The sequence below is a fragment of the Chanos chanos genome, chromosome 4 (assembly GCF_902362185.1).
Source record: "Chanos chanos chromosome 4, fChaCha1.1, whole genome shotgun sequence".
Lineage (NCBI taxonomy): Eukaryota > Metazoa > Chordata > Actinopteri > Gonorynchiformes > Chanidae > Chanos > Chanos chanos.
This window is the reverse complement of record NC_044498.1, coordinates 28,281,475-28,297,560: the sequence shown is the minus strand read 5'-3', so window position 1 is coordinate 28,297,560 and position 16,086 is coordinate 28,281,475. Positions and strand designations below refer to the sequence as shown.

Here is a 16,086-nt window from a genome sequence, read left to right as displayed (position 1 = left end):
GGTTCTGCTTGGTATTGTTTATCTGCAAGTGCATAGACATTGTTTTACTTTCATTCTCATTTAGCTCATTTTGAGTTCAGGCACCCAAACCAAGTTGAAAAATATTTGGAGGATCACACTGCTGGCTAGTCCAGGGACATTTGGAATCACCACAGGGCGTCGGGTCAGGACGCTTCTCTAATGCTTGCTAGAGATCCACTACCAACTTGCTAGAGATTCACTACCAACCCCAATTGGTTTAAAGGTTTAATGAAGTAAACGTGTGGTTCTAGAACAACAACAAATATATACAAAAAGGGCATACATAAGAATATATATATATATATACAAAAGATTACATGACGCAAGGAACAACACATACAAACATCATAACGTTTAAATTATTCTGTAGGATCGCCAATTAAGGTGACCGCTGGACAGATCAACTTAGTGCATGCTCTATACATATGCCCATTACTATATGAACAATTTTAGCTGCATCATAGCTGAAACTTCAGTCTGCAGACTAGTCGTGGCAGATCGCAACAAACACTTACATCTACAATGTGACACATTTCCAATACCATACACACAGACATACATCTAGAAACTGTACATTTAACAACAAGTTAACATTAGGTACCGTAATGAACACATGTAGATGACTAGCAATATAGAAGTCGTAGCAAACTGTGCAGACCAAACACATAAGGGTAATGGACAATGCTAAACTTGAAATGCACAGAGTAAATTCACATACTTATATTTAAATGCACGCACACAACACTGAAAAAGGGGCAAATCCCATGGCCAAATGATCGGCAAACTTTGACAAACCCGTGTGATACTCTGAGTGGCCAAGGAAAAATGAGTGCAGGCTAAATGTAACCAGGCCACTAAAGGAAAAGGGTAAAGTCACAGATGGCCCTTTTTAACACAAGTTTTAGGTTAATCAGTACACTGGTAGAAAATACCTGTTTGGAGGACTCACCAATGTGACCCCAGTGGGTTTCTTGATGAGGCTTTAGAGGCCATTAAACTATATCAGTATTGTAAGAGCAAGCCCTCAGCTGTGGCTGTTTACAGAAATCCTATCTGCTGAGTGCAGGCTGTTTGATGCATTGATTTATGCATTTTGACCACTAGTTTGAGATCTACAATTTATCCGAAAATAGTTACAATTTTGGACCCAACGTGCTTGTTTCATTAAAATGATAATGTATTGATTTATCAAAATGGCCATAAAATTCTACGCACTTCCTTTTTAGTGTATTTTTCTAAAACTTAGTACACAAAATACACAATACACAATACAGGGAAGCAAATGTATAGCCACACAGTCCCTCTTTATAATCTCTTAATTTACTCTACAATATACTGAACTTCAAATTTTTGTTACCCAGTAATATTTTTTAAATGTGCTACAGGGCTGGGCCTTTTTTTCTAACCTTGTGGCTATTTAATGGTTTTACCTTAAAGCAGCTGATTTAATCTTTCTATTTTGATTGTTTATGCTCTGACAGTTGGTTGAAAACCAGCTAAATGCTTTACATTCTGTTCTTTCCAAATTTTCAATAACTGTCTGAAATGTCAATAAGAGTTAATGCTGAAAACAAATCTGTTCCTGTTGAAGGCAAAATTTATTTTTCAGTGGGATCTCGTATTTCCGTAGTTCATTTTCTCATATGTGTCTCTGAAGACAAAGAATATGTGAAAACATTCTATACATTTCTGTCTCTCTTTATTAAGTTTATTAACCTTTGGGTTTAGAATCACAGTACCTGTATGCATGAAGCAGATGTTTGTTTGGAGCTCCATCTTGCAACTGTTAGTACAGGCAGTCCAGGATGTCCTTTTGCTATTCTCAGTGTGTGATATAATGTTATGCTATCTGCATTGTAGCAACTCATAATGTAATAATTACACATAATGTAATAACGGCACATAATGTAATAAAAAAATTTAATAAACTCATAATGTAATAATATGCCTTTAAATGTAATAAAAATATTGATCGCATAATGTAACATATATTTGCGCATAATGTAATAAGTTATTACGTTATATGCTAGTTACTACATTATAAAATGAGTAACAGTTGTTTTAGTAAATAATGTAATAACTTGAATGCATTGTAATGTAATAAAATGCCCAAATCATTCTCTAAGTGGCCTCTTTTAAATGCATTAATGACCATTTCTAAATTTGTGTTGATAGTAAACCTTTGACTAGCTGTTTAGATGATAAAACAAAATTATCAACTCAGACTATGGTATGTACAGTTTTACGCACTCCATTACCCCATTAAAGTCTGAAGTTTCCACAGCTAAATGTGACTTTTATGAAAAAAAATTCATAGAAAATCCGAACTGTTAAAGTACAATCCTTTTTCTGCAACAGCAGAAGAAGCAACATTGTGAAAGACAGCAGTAGCTAGATTATTACTTTAAAGATGAATATATTACCTGGTTACCTGTTTAATAACACTAGAAGTGCTGAACGGCGGTCATCTCAGTGATCAAAAAAAAAAAAAAAATTCTTTGCACTTGATCAAATTCCAGGACCCTCCTTTCATGACTTTTCCTAGATTTGTGCGTACTATCACCTATAAGTAGGTATATATGTGTGTAATAGGATTTTTCTGTGTCCATCCTGTGTCAGGAAAGAATTTATTTTACCAGACAAATTTGAAACTAAACCGTTTCAAAAGCTGGCTATGTTGCAAATATAAATATAATGTACATCTAGGTTGACAAAAGAATTACAATGAATTACAATGTTTATATATCAGTACTTTATGTCAGTATATATAGCGAAATTATGACAATAACTTAATTTAATAACGTAAGTAATCATATGACAACAGCTACAAAAATTTACAATGTTGAAATGCAAATGTTTTACAAAGCGGATAAACGTATAATAAACAGATTTTTGTTTCATATACATGGTCGTAACTAATTGTTGTGAACAATGTGAGGTGTCTGATGGAGATGATGAGAGCAAGTGCGGAAGTGAATTCAATCTGAGCCTTGAATCTGTTTCAGGTTCAGAATCAGACTCTGAAATAGAGTGTGCTGGGGGCTCATTTCAAGAGGTTAGAGATGGCACAGTATGGGCTGAACAAACTGCTGGCAACCCTCGGGGCAGAGTGCAAGAGTGCAATATAATGAGAGAAACCCCAGGGACCACATGTTATGCCAAGGACAATATTACAAGTCCACTAAGCAGTTTACTGTGTTTGATTGACACAGAAATGTGGGAGATACAAAAAGATACAAAAATACACTCAAGCGGAAGCTGACCGAAATAATGTTGATAAATTCAAACTGACAGTTGACAAACTAAAAACATTTGTGGATCTCCCCTATTTGAAAGGTAGTACGGGCAGTAAAAGCATGAACCTGGATGAGGACTGGTCTGCTGACTTGGGAAATCCCATTTTCAAAGAGACAATGTCTCGGCAGAAATTCTGAGATATCATGCACTATCTGTGCTTTGATGACAAGAACACAAGGGCTGTCCGCCTTGTGACAGATAAATTTGCTATGATATCCGAGATTTTCGATAAATTTGTGAAAAACAGTATTGCTTCTTACACACCCAGTGAGAGCATAACTGTAAATGAACAACTGTTCCCGACCAAGTCGCGCTGTTGTTTCACACAGTACATGGCCAATAACCCGGACAAATTTGGTCTCAAATTCTGGGTGGCCACTGATGTCGAAACAAAATACATGCTGAACGCAATTCCCTATCTAGGGAAAGATGACAGTAGGCCGGCTGGTCAGCGGCTATCGGAAAGTATTGTAATGCGTCTCATGGAGCCTTTCCTGGGGAAAGGAAGAAATGTCATGACAGACAATTTCTTCACCTCACTGGCACTGGAAAACAATCTTTTGGAGAACAAAACCACAATTGTTGACACAATGAATAAAAACAGATGAGAGATGCCCCCTTGTACACAGGCACAGCCTGTAAGATTTTCCATCAAGGTACTGAGGGCTGGAAAAGTGACACTCACCATTTATCAGGCAAAGCCAAAGAAAAATGTTTGCATCCTGAGCACAATGCATCAGACAGTTTCAATGGAGAATGGCGCAAAGAAACTGCCTGAAACAATTTCCTACTGCAATAGCACTAAAGTTGGCGTTGATGTAATGGATCAAATGGCACAGCTGTATTCGGTAAAGGGAGGCAGCCACCGTTGGCCTGTGGCTGTGTTTTACAACCTCCTAGACCTGGCTGTGATTAATGCACATGTTCTGTACAAACAGTGCAGGAAAGTTACCATAAGCAGAAGGAAATTTATTCTTGAGCTGGTAAAAGAGCTATGTGCGCACCAGAAAATGGCAAAGGCAATGGGGGCAACAGCACGCAAGCGACTTTTGCCTGAAACTCCTTCTCCGCCTGCGAAAAGGAGACTGTGCCAAATCGGCAGATGTTCAGGGAACAAAACTTGCCAGACATGTAAGCGACCTGTCTGTGGCAAATGCTCAAAGAACGCACCAAAACTGTGCTTGGAGTGTTGATAAAGCGATGTACACATCCCGAGCACAGTTTGAAGGGAACTTGATTTGAGTTGGTGTGCAAATCAAACAATTCATGACGCGGTCATTATGAGCACAATGCATCAGATAATAGCGATTGACAGTGGCGCAAAGAAACTACCCGAGACAATCACTGTTTCAAGTCTGCAGACATTCAGGGAACAAAGCTTATGACGTCTGTCAGACAGCTAAACGGTATGTCTGTGGCAAATGCCTCAAGAAAGCACCAAAGCTGTGCTTGGAATGTTGATAAAGAGATGTACGCATCCAGAGCACAGTTTGAAGGGAGCTTAACTTGAGTTGAGATCGGCAGGTGTTCAGGGAACAAAACTTATGATATCTGCCAGACATGTAAGCCAAATGTAATGTAAGCCTTTCAGTGGTGATAAAGGTACTTGAAAAACATTAGCCTGCGTCGGGGTTGGCGAGGGGGTTAGGATCACACATAGGCTATTGTTCTAGACTGTCGGTCGAATATCTCTCCACTTGAAATGGAAACACAAAATGGCAAGGTGGAATAAAGTCGCAACATTCCCTGCTTGAACAGGCTGTGCACAAGGGGTTACAGCATCTCGACACATAGGATACTAAATAGCTCGAAAAGTACTTTATGTATTTTACCTTGCACATTCCAAAAAGAAGAGTTTTTTTCTTCTTTTTTTGCGCTTTAATTCAGTTTCAACAAATGGTAAAATACACCACCTGTTATTCTACGCCATTTATTCTAAAAGCCTACACACCTGACACAGTTTTGTTGACAAAACTCCATTGCAACATACATATTTTGTGGGGGGACGGGGGGACGGAAATTCATGCATATTTATTCATGTCCAAGCTGTGCCTACATTTTCTATTACATGTGTAGAATTAGATTTAGCTGCTCAGTGGTAGGCAACTCGTGGTATGAACTTGTTTTGGCCAAATCATTCAAATGTGGGAGACTTACGATAGACTATGGCACTCTATTGGGAGGGGGTTGGGAGGTGTTACTCCTAGGCTACTTGGCAGGCTAGATGTTAGGCTACTCATAGCCTAGTGAATGCCTTGAAGAGACAAGTTCGGAACAGAAACGCTTCAACCTTACTCTCCAGCGCTATTCAAAGCATTCTCACACTCTGAAATGAATGAATGATACATTGGCCGAACACAAGTTGATCTTGTAAGCAAACTATTTGCTTTGTGCAAGAAGCGTCATCTAGCGATCATTATGTGTCAGTAACAGTGTCCTTGTCTAATGACTCGGCGGTCTTTTGACCGCCTAGCAGCATTATAAGTAGGTATAACCAGCACGGTGCTACTGGTAGGAAGTCACAGTGGTTAAATGACCAGTGCTTGGCGCTTCAAGTGTTAAATGCTGTTAATAATCGGAATTGTCAGTGCCTCCTGGGGCCCCTCCTGGAATCACAACCTTATCGTGATGGAGAGGTTTGTGTGCCCCTGTGACCCTGGCAGTTGTACTGTCTGGAGCATGTAGCTCCTGGTAGGGTCACCCAAGAGAGATCTCGGGCGAGAGGCCAGACAAAAAGCTATTCATAAAGCCCCTATGGATAGTCTCCACAAAAGTACAGGTGCCTTGCCCGGAATAGGGATACCGAGGCACCCTCCTGGAGCCAGGCCTGGGAGGGGAGCTCATAGACGAGCGCGTGGTGACTGGACCTGCCACAAGGTATGGCTGGGCTCAGCCCGAATGAGCTACATGGGCCCACCACCTGTGAGGGGAGAAGTAGGGTCTGAGTGTGATGTCACATGTGTGGCGGGTTGGAGCAGAGGTCCTGGTGGACTGGACTTACAGTGCAGAAACTGGCTTTTGGCATGTGGAATGTCACCTCTCTGGGGATAAGGAGCCGAAGCTTGTGCGGGAGGTCGACCGATACCTATTAGATATAGTCAGGCTCACTCCTACGCACAGCCTTGCTTCTGGAACCAAACTCTGGGATGGAGGCTTGACTCTATCCTTCTCTGGTGTTTTTTGGGGTGAGAGGTGGTGGGCAGGTGTGGTGTTACTTGTTAGCCACTGACTAAGCACCGCAGTGTTGGAATTAGTCCCGGTGAATGAGAGGGTCTCCTCACTGCGACTTCAATTGCAGGGGGTGGGGATCTCTGATTGTTTTGATGGCATATGCGCCGAACGGCAGCTCAGAGTACCCAGCCTTCCAAGAGGCACTGGGAAGTGTCCTAGTGGAAGCATCATCTGGGGACTCTGTAGAGCTACTGATTTCTATCCCTATCCCACAACCACTCTCGTCTTTCTTCTTTCTCCTCTACCCTGTCCTCTGCCAAATCTGCCTTCTTCCACTCCAGGATCAGCTCTGCCTCTTCTAACACCCGCAAACTCTTCTCCACCTTCTCCTCCCTCCTCTCCTCCTCCTCCTCCTCCTCCTCCTCCCTCATCCCTATCTGCTGATGACTTTGTCTCATTCTTCAAGAAGAAGATCAAAGGTATCTGCACAACTCCTTCCCCCCATCCCCTCCCGCCTCGGATCCTGCCCTCCCCCCCCCCCCCCCCCATCTTTTCCTCTTTCTCCCCTCTATCTGACTCTGAAGCTCTCCTACTTATAAAATCCCATCATCCTACTACCTGTCCTCTAGATCCCATCCCCTCCCCTCTCTTTCAGGCCATCGCGGACGACATTCTGCCCTTCATCTCATCCTTGATCAACAGCTCCCTGTCTACTGGCATGGTTCCTTCTGCCCTGAAGAGGGCACGGGTCAAGCCACTGCTCAAGAAGCCCACTCTAGACCCAGCTGATGTCAGTAGTTACCGTCCAGTCTCTCTCCTAGTGTTTCTCTCCAAAACCCTGGAACGTGCAGTATATAACCAACTCTCTCCATATCTTCTGCAGAACAATCTCCTGGATCAGAATCAATCTGGATTCAAAGCCGGCCACTCCACCGAGATGGCCCTCCTTGCTGTCTCGGAGGAGCTCCACTTGGCCAGAGCAAAGTCTCTCAGCTCTGTCCTCATACTCCTAGACCTCTCCGCAGTATTTGACACAGTCAACCACCAGATTCTCCTCTCATCCCTTGCTGGGCTGGGCTTCACGGGTTCTGCACTCACATGGTTCAAGTCCTATCTGTCTGACCATTCCTACCAGGTCTCTTGGAGGGAATCGGTCTCCTCCCCCCGCCCTTTCCACACGGGAGTCCCACAAGGTTCGGTACTTGGTCCACTCCTCTTCTCTCTCTACACCAGATCACTCGGTCAAGTTATCTCCGCCCATGGTCTCTCTTACCCCTGCTACACTGATGATACACACCCGGAAGGGGGGAAAAAAGGTTACTGAGGCAGTTAGCAAACTCTGCAGTGGCAAGATGCCAGGAGTGGATGAGATCTGCCCTGAAATGCTACAGGCTCTAGATGTTGTTGAGCTGTCATGGCTGACACATCTCTTCAATGTTGCACAGAGGTCGGTGCCTGTGGAGTGACAGATGGGGATGTGGTTCCCATTTTTAAAAAGGGGGACCGGAGACTGTGCTTCAATTATCGGGATATCACACTGGTCAGGCTCCCTGGGAAAGCTTACTCCAGGGTGCTGGAATGGAGATTCCAGGTAATTGCCAAACTTAAGATTCAGGAGGAACAATGTAGATATCGCCCTGGCAGTGGAACAGCAGATCAGCTCTTCACCCTTGCTTGGATACTGGAGGGATCATGGGAGTTTTCCAATGGTGGGTGCTGAGGGAGTATGGGTGCCAGGTTTGCTGCTGCGAGCCATTCGGTCCCTGTCCACAGTGAGAATCTGTATTCTGTGTGTGCATTCTTGGCACTAAGTCAAGCTCGTTCCTAGTGGGTGTTGAACTCCGCCAGGGCTGTACCTTGTCTCCAATTTTGTTTGTGATTTTCATGGACAGGATTTCAAGCCACAGTTTGGGGGTGGAGGGTGTCCAGTATGGTGACTTCAGGATTGTGTCTCTGCTCTTTGCAGGTGATGTGGTCCTGTTGGTCTCATCAAACTGTGACCTCCAGCACACATTAGGGCGAACTGCAGCTGAGTGTGAGTATTGGCACCTCCAAGTCCTAGGCCATGGTTCTATGCCGGAAAAAGGTGGCTTGTCCGCGCTGAGTTGGGAGTGAGTTATTGCCTCAAGTGAAGGAGTTCAAGTATTTTGGGGTCGTGAGCCAGAGTTGAGCTAGAAAGCAAAGCTCTAAAATTACCAGTCAATCTTTGTTCCAACCCTCACGTATGGCCATGAGCTCTGGGTAGTGACTTAAAGAATGAGATTGCAGATACAAGCAGCATAAATGAGTTCCCTCTGCAGGATGGCTGGGTGCACTCTTAGGAATAAGGTGAAGAGCTTAGACATCCAGGAAAAGCTCGGAGTAGAGCCGCTGAAAGGTGCCAGCTGAGATGTTTCGGGCGTCTAGTCAGGATGCCTCCTGAGTGCCTCCCTGTGGAGGTGTTCTGGGCACAACCAACTAGTAGGAGACCCAAGGGCAGACCCAGAACATGCTGGGAGGACTATATATCTCAGCTGGCCTGGGAATGCCTTGGGAATGCTGGATATGGATGGGTAAAGGACATTCTTGACTGACTGTTGCCAAATAGCGCAACAATGGGGGGTGGGGGGGTGGGGGGGGGGGTATTATGTTGTGTATAATGGTTATGGCCCTGCTCTAAACTGTTTGAATAAACAGGCTATTAGAACTTTAAATTACCATCAAGCAGCAATACTGAAACAACAGTACCTTAATTGTCCAAACCTCTTAGTAGACACTGTAAAAAGCAAAACTTATGTTTTACCAGCTTATCACATCTAAAAAGGTTTTACTGCAATTATTATAAATGTTTATCTAAGTTTATACATTATGCTTTCAAGTTATTATATAAATCCATAAAACAACTGTTACTCACAGTATAATGTAGTAACTGGCATGTGACATAATAATGTGTTACATTATGCACAAAATACGTTACATTATGCGATCAACATTTTTATCACGCTATAGGCATATTATTACATTATGAGTTTATTAGATTGTTTTATTACATTATGCGCAGTTATTACATTATGAGTTGCTACTTGCATCAAAGAGAGTGTGGAGACTGTTTTTTGGCCATTTAAAATTCAAATAAGCTGTGACATTGCTTTCTGTTAAGATCAATAAATAAAGAGATACAAAGTTATTACTGCAAAATATGTTGTAAACAAAATATGCAGGAAACAATTCATCTCTCTGATCCATCTCTCACAAAATCTTCAATATCTTGAAATGAGAGTCACTGAAGTTCATCATTTCATTATTTTGAGGTAGCCATAATTCTTTTTCATTAAAATATGGGCGAATATACTACTTGGAGCAATGTGACATCACACCACAAATAAAAAATACATAAATATTTAATCTTAAATATAATTGTCTTAAAGGAAAGCAAATTGGTTTCTATCTAAATGCAAATTCTTTCATCTGTCACAGTGTTAGGTACAGGGAGAACATAGGTGTGAGCATAGACTGAAGTGCTGAAAGGGCCTTTTAAGTATGATGGTGGAAAATTGTATCTTTATTTTCTCCAAGAGAAAAAAAATACGGACTGTAACAATAGGAAGTGTTGTGTAGGTATATGTTGCTATGCGGACCTCAGTTGTTGTCACTGTTGTTTAAGTATTTGTTGCTATGCAGACCTAAGTTGTTGTTCCACCTAGAGAGAGAACAGGACTGAGTGGATGTACTGTGAATGCATGTGCCGTAGTTGAATAAACTAGTTACCCAGTTGGGTAGAATTAATATATTCTGTTGTCCTCCTGTGTGTAAAAGGGGCGGAATATAACATGGTGGCAGCGGTACTGGACTTGACCTGTTTTACCAGCGCATAACGTGGGATCTTGCAGCAGTGTTTTCGCAGGAGGGGAGAGCTGGTTAATTAGCTACGTGACCAGACCCTGATTAGCCTGCCAGGTGACATAGAAGGATTAAAACCTCCACAAACATTGTGCCTGGACTCCAGCAATCTGTTGAGGACATGGAAGACCTGGAGGGAAGAGTTTGTGCTTTATGTGGACCTATCTATGGCGAGCGAAAAGAAAAAAAGTTTTCAGCTCTCTCAGTCATCAAGAGTGGTAGGGAACTATTGGACACGCTGATGGGTGATGGAAGGATGTATGGAAGATGGATGACACTATTAAAAAATCTGATGATTACTGTAATCCAAGCATTAATGAGATTGTGGAACATTATCGTTTCTTTACTAGAAACCAAGGTGCCAATGAAACTATAGACAGTTATGTTACGGAACTGAAATACGCAACTTTGGAACTTTAAGACACTTGTTCATTCGGGATTGGCTTGTGTGTGGGAGCAACAATACACGCATAAGAGAGAGACTGCTCTACGAGAAGAACATGACACTCGACACATGCATATAGTTGTGCAGGAAAACATTAAAGCCATCTCTGGACCGATGGTGAAAGAGGTGCATGCACTGCAAGGAGCAGCATGCCAGAGACAAATAGAATGCAAGTTAAAAAAATGCAAGGAAAAATGCATGAGAAAAGCAAACAGAAATGCCTGGTATATGGTAAGAAATATAAAAAGTCTGGCAAAAAGTTTGCAGCAAAATTTAGAACAAAGAAAAAAAAAAAACATGTACACAATGTAACACAATGTGATAGTGAAATTCTCAGTGTTACTGAAGCAGAGACAGAGAATGTGAGTGCAGTGGACACTAACAAAGTGAATGACACTAAGCCTTTTGCTGGTAAGCTCCTGGGCAAATATGTTGTGCAATTCCAAATTGATTGTGGTGCTACTTGCAACATCATCCCAATCAATCTGCTTAATCCAAACACAAAACTTGAAGACACAAAGAGTGTACTAGTAATGTACAACAAAAGCAAAGTGAGGCCACTGGGGAAATGTAAAGTAAAATTAAGAAACCCAAGAAACCAGAAACCAAGGGTATGCATTGGACCTGTCAAAGTGTTTACGGTGTGTCACGTCAAAAGTGGTTTCTGGCATGTCAAGTTAGAAGAGAAGTCCAATTACCTGACAACATTTGCCTCTCCATTCGGACGATACCGTTGGCTGAGAATGCCTTTGGGAATAAGTCCGGCTCCTGAGATCTTTCAGTGAAAGCTCACACAAGAGGATCTGCCTGGTCTGCACATTATCTCAGATGATGTGTTGATCATGGGACAAGGTGAGACACCAAAGGCAGCTGACCATGAGGAGCGCTGACTGTTGAGGCAATTGACAAACAAAGACTGTGAGTGGAACTGGGCAGCACAACATGAGGAAGCGTTCCTCAGACTGAAACTATTGCAAATGATCCAGTGCTGAAATATTACAACCCAGATGAAGAACTGATCGTACATTATGATGCCTCAGACACAGGTTTGGGCGCATGCAGAGGGGTAAGCCTGTAGCCCTCGCAAGCAGAGCACTCACACAAACAGAGCAGGGCTATGCCCAAATAGAAAAAGAGTTCTTAGCTCTGGTATTCAGTATGGAAAAATTCCTCCAGTACATGTATGGCCACAAAGTTACTGTTGGAAGTGATCACAAGCCGTTAGAGACCATAGTGAGAAAGCCACTACTGAGTGCACCTTTCAGAGAATGATGCTGCACATTCAAAAGTATGATTTGGATGTAGTGTACGTACTGGGTAAAGACATGTTGCTAGCAGACACCTAGCTCCTACGACATGACACTTTCTTTAATACTTCTCAGTAAACATCTTACCCATCAGTCCTTGACAAATGCAATGCGGAGCAGTGGTTTACATTTACAAACATCTTAACTCTACTTTTATATCATTCCATGGTTGACTTAATTTGTTGGTCCTTTGTTCTTCTTCTGCTCTGAGATATGAAGAATTAAGTTAATGGTTTGAAAACTATATCTTGCCTGACAAGCTAAAAGCTGCAGGGGTCTTTAACTATGATATATAAGAGTTATCAACCTATTGGTATGCAAGTGCAATAGCTTTTTTCACTTTGCAGTTGGCATTTGGTTGAGGTAATTGCCCTTATTATCTTGGAATTCAATGTCTTGGATGCTCAAAGTAAAGGCCTATAATTAAAAGTGTCTGTGAGAAAATTGAGAAAATTAGTTGTTTGTTTGAGTGAATGGGAAATGGGAGGGTTGTGGTCTCTTTCTTCATCTGATAAAGGCATTATCAATTTGATCATCACTCAATTATTTGCTGAACCAATGAAGCGCTTAAAAAGCAGCTCCACTGGATTCAGTTATTACCATTTCTTACAGTATTTCAAAGCAGTATGTTTCTTTCTCATAAGACTGTGGTCTTTACGTTGAGCAGTTTCATGAGAGAGCGGCCTTTTAATATGCCTGCAATAACATTTTAAAATACAAAAAAGTAAAGACGATTTATGTACATGTCAGTAACACGGACTTTCTCTCTCTCTCTCTCTCTCTCTCTCTCTCTCTCTCTCTCTCTCTCTCTCTCTCTCTCTCTCTCTCTCTCTCTCTCTCACTTTGTTGTCCTGTTCCTATGTGCTAAAAATGCATTATACACTCTGCCTCATGCTCCTTGAAAGATGCCGTGTGTGTGTGTGTGTGTGTGTGTGTGTGTGTGTGTGTGTGTGTGTGTGTGTGTGTGTGTGTGTGTGCGTGTGATGTGGGTCTTTTGAGCCATTTTTCTTGTGAGTCTAATATGTGTGGCTCTGTGTCTTATCTTTGTGAGGTAAAAGTGCTGATCTAGAATCATCTCTCTTCAGTCCCCAGTATGTCAGTTAGTAAAGTTACAAAAAGGATACGAGGATCCTAGATCAGCACCCTAATTCTGAGAAATTTGGTATACAAGACTGCTGGTACTCAATCTGTTGTTTTAGGGATTTAAGAGGTGGTTGTCAGGTGGTCACCCAGGTGACTACACTCATACACCAGATGACTCACTATTTCCCTGTGTCAGTGGTCCTGCCTGTCAACTGTGTTCCCAGACTTACACAATTAATTGATTGCACTGTGTAAAGAGGTCAGAAAACAATCTTCACCCACTTCCTGATGAATGGAAGAAAGAAGGTCTGGCTGCGTACCATAGTAAGGTTAAAGATTCTTTTGATCTACGCTGTTTCTGTTATAAACCATTACGGATGTGTGCAACCCACAGTCCTACACACGGCAGGCTTTTTTTCCAAACCAGGACTAGTACACATGATAATTTTGCAAACTAGACACGTTTTATTTTTTACTTTAACTGACAATATTCATAAAACTGTATGCTAAATAAATAATTACTTTGATATAAATGACTTGAAGTCTCCTGCTTGAGAGACAGAGAGGTGGCCAATAGGTCAGGGTTGGATATGCCCTGTTACCACAGGGACAAACTATGGAAGCCTAATCAGTATCTTCATTTTGTTGCTCAGCTGATTGGCCATCTGGTTCCTGTGCTATCTTCCCTTATATAGCACAATTTTAATGGGCTACTGTGAAGTTATGTTCCTGCATCTGAAAATGTGGGTTACATCAGGGTTTTACCTCCATTGACAGCATATGTTACACATGCTGATAGCTGAAGTCTTTCAACATAACATTTTAGTGACTTTTCATATTGTCAACAGTTAAGATCAGTTTGAAGACTGAACAGTCTCATATTATGTCCTCCTAATGGGTTTATAGTGCCTATAATAGGGTTTTAACAACATAACTGAAGCAAACTCATGTCATTTCATGCTCCACATTCAGATTGGATTGCTCTGTAAATGACTGTGTTGATTCTGTTTGTGAAAGCTATGTTACGTCCTAGTGGGCCAAGGACATACTGTGTGACGTTTGACTTACAACAGCTTTACATACAGTGATACTACATAAAGAATATGAAAACTGCTTTGTGCTGAGAATATACAACTGTAAATGTGCTGTATTTCTTTTTTCTTTTGCAGGGAGCTCTTGCTGACTTTGGCACTGGGTCAGGTCTTGTCATTGCTCATCTGTGGAATTGGCTTGACCAGCAAATACCTGGCAGATGATTACCACGCCAACACGCCAGTATTCCAAAGCTTTCTCAACTACATCCTGCTGTTCCTTGTCTACACCACCACTCTTGCAGTCAGACAAGGTATGGGAAAGTTAATTATACACCCTTGGGTTACAATATGCCTCTTAGAACAATGTTACAAGAACAACCTGCTCTTTGGATTCACAACAATAGTTCAGGGGGACATTACATAAACTTGAGCCCTGTGTGAGAACTCTAGAGACCTTCATGTTTTGTCAAAACTTGAATAAAAATAAGGTGAAAAATTCCGTTTTTCTTGTCTTGTGCCATACTGTGCAACCTTTGTGATTTCTCTTGTGGAGTTTTCAAAACAGTAGCTGGTAGGGGCGTGACGATTTACCGATACAATCAATGATTCAATTATAAGGATTCAGTGACTCGATTTGGTGCATTGAGATACGATGCAATCAGATACAGTTCTTAACATTGGTTTAATGTAGACATTCATCTCTCCTCCTTCTTATAAAATCCAAACTTCCAAACTTTAGATTTTAGATTTTGTGGTGCACTGTACACTATGTCAGCATTGTCACACATGTTGTTTTTGTTAGCAATGCTAACATTATTCTTGTAAAAGGTAAAAGGTCAACGCAAGATGCTGTACAGATTTATTAAAGAATGAGAGGTGGTCATTATTTTTGAAAGTGACATGACTTTCAATGACATGAATTAGCAGCAAAGCTTCAGTCAACCAATTCGTAACTTTGGAATCAGGCCATTGACCAGTTCATGGTACATTTAGAGCGATCCAGTGGTCCGCATATCGATGTGGTCGCATGGGTTTCCAATTCGCATCAGTGAATTGTTACATCTGTTTTCTTTAGTTCTGCTTTTTGAACTCAGCTGAAGATAAACAAAGGTGCGTTCTCTTCACAGAGATTTGGTTTGCGTGTGTCCTTCTCTATATCCTTTGTTAAAATGCATACTGTGTAAGATTTATAGTTTGTGATTCCTTGTTAAAATTAAGATCTCCATGATTGCACACACACACTGTGAGCAGTGAATTTGACCTCTGCATTTAAACCACCCTTACACACCATTATTGAGCACACACAACCACAAGGCTCAGGAGCAGTGGGCAGCACACCTGTGCCTGCGGAGCAGTTAGGGGTTAAGTGTCTTGCCCAAGGGCACTTCAGCCGTGGTTGTTCTCTTGCTGGTCCAGGGAATCAAACTGGTGACCTTTCCGTCACAAGCCCATTTTTCTAACCCTTAGGCCACAGGCTGATGAAAGTAGAGGTCATTGAATTTTTATAGCTAACTCTGGAAAGGAGGATATAGTCTTAAGATGCTGGTGACAGCATTTGTTAGGTGTGGAGTGGTCAGGCTAGTAAATGAATTGCTTTTATCCTCAGTGCTGTTTTATCTGGCATAACTCCCCAATTATATATAAAGGTTCTTGATAGGGTTACAGGTCTCAGGCCGAGATCCTGAGTACAGATAAGATTTTTCTGAAAAAAGAATTGGAGAAGTAATGAGGAAGGTGACGGTTACTTATTATCAGTGCAGCTTTGCTCAGCCAACTCTTGATTTGACACCATGTGAATTGTATAAATACAGAAATACATAATATCAAAACACAAAGTAACATACATAGT

General features: G+C 41.7%; 1 protein-coding gene across 1 annotated transcript in view; it reads left to right on the top strand.

Moving 5' to 3' along the window:
• The window catches only part of slc35f1 (solute carrier family 35 member F1), a 166,553-nt gene that overhangs the window by 34,006 nt on the left and 116,461 nt on the right, over positions 1-16,086 (top strand). The window contains exon 2 of the mRNA XM_030771861.1: positions 14,373-14,548. Coding sequence (XP_030627721.1) covers positions 14,373-14,548 — 176 coding nt within the window. The remainder of the gene's footprint in view (positions 1-14,372; positions 14,549-16,086) is intronic.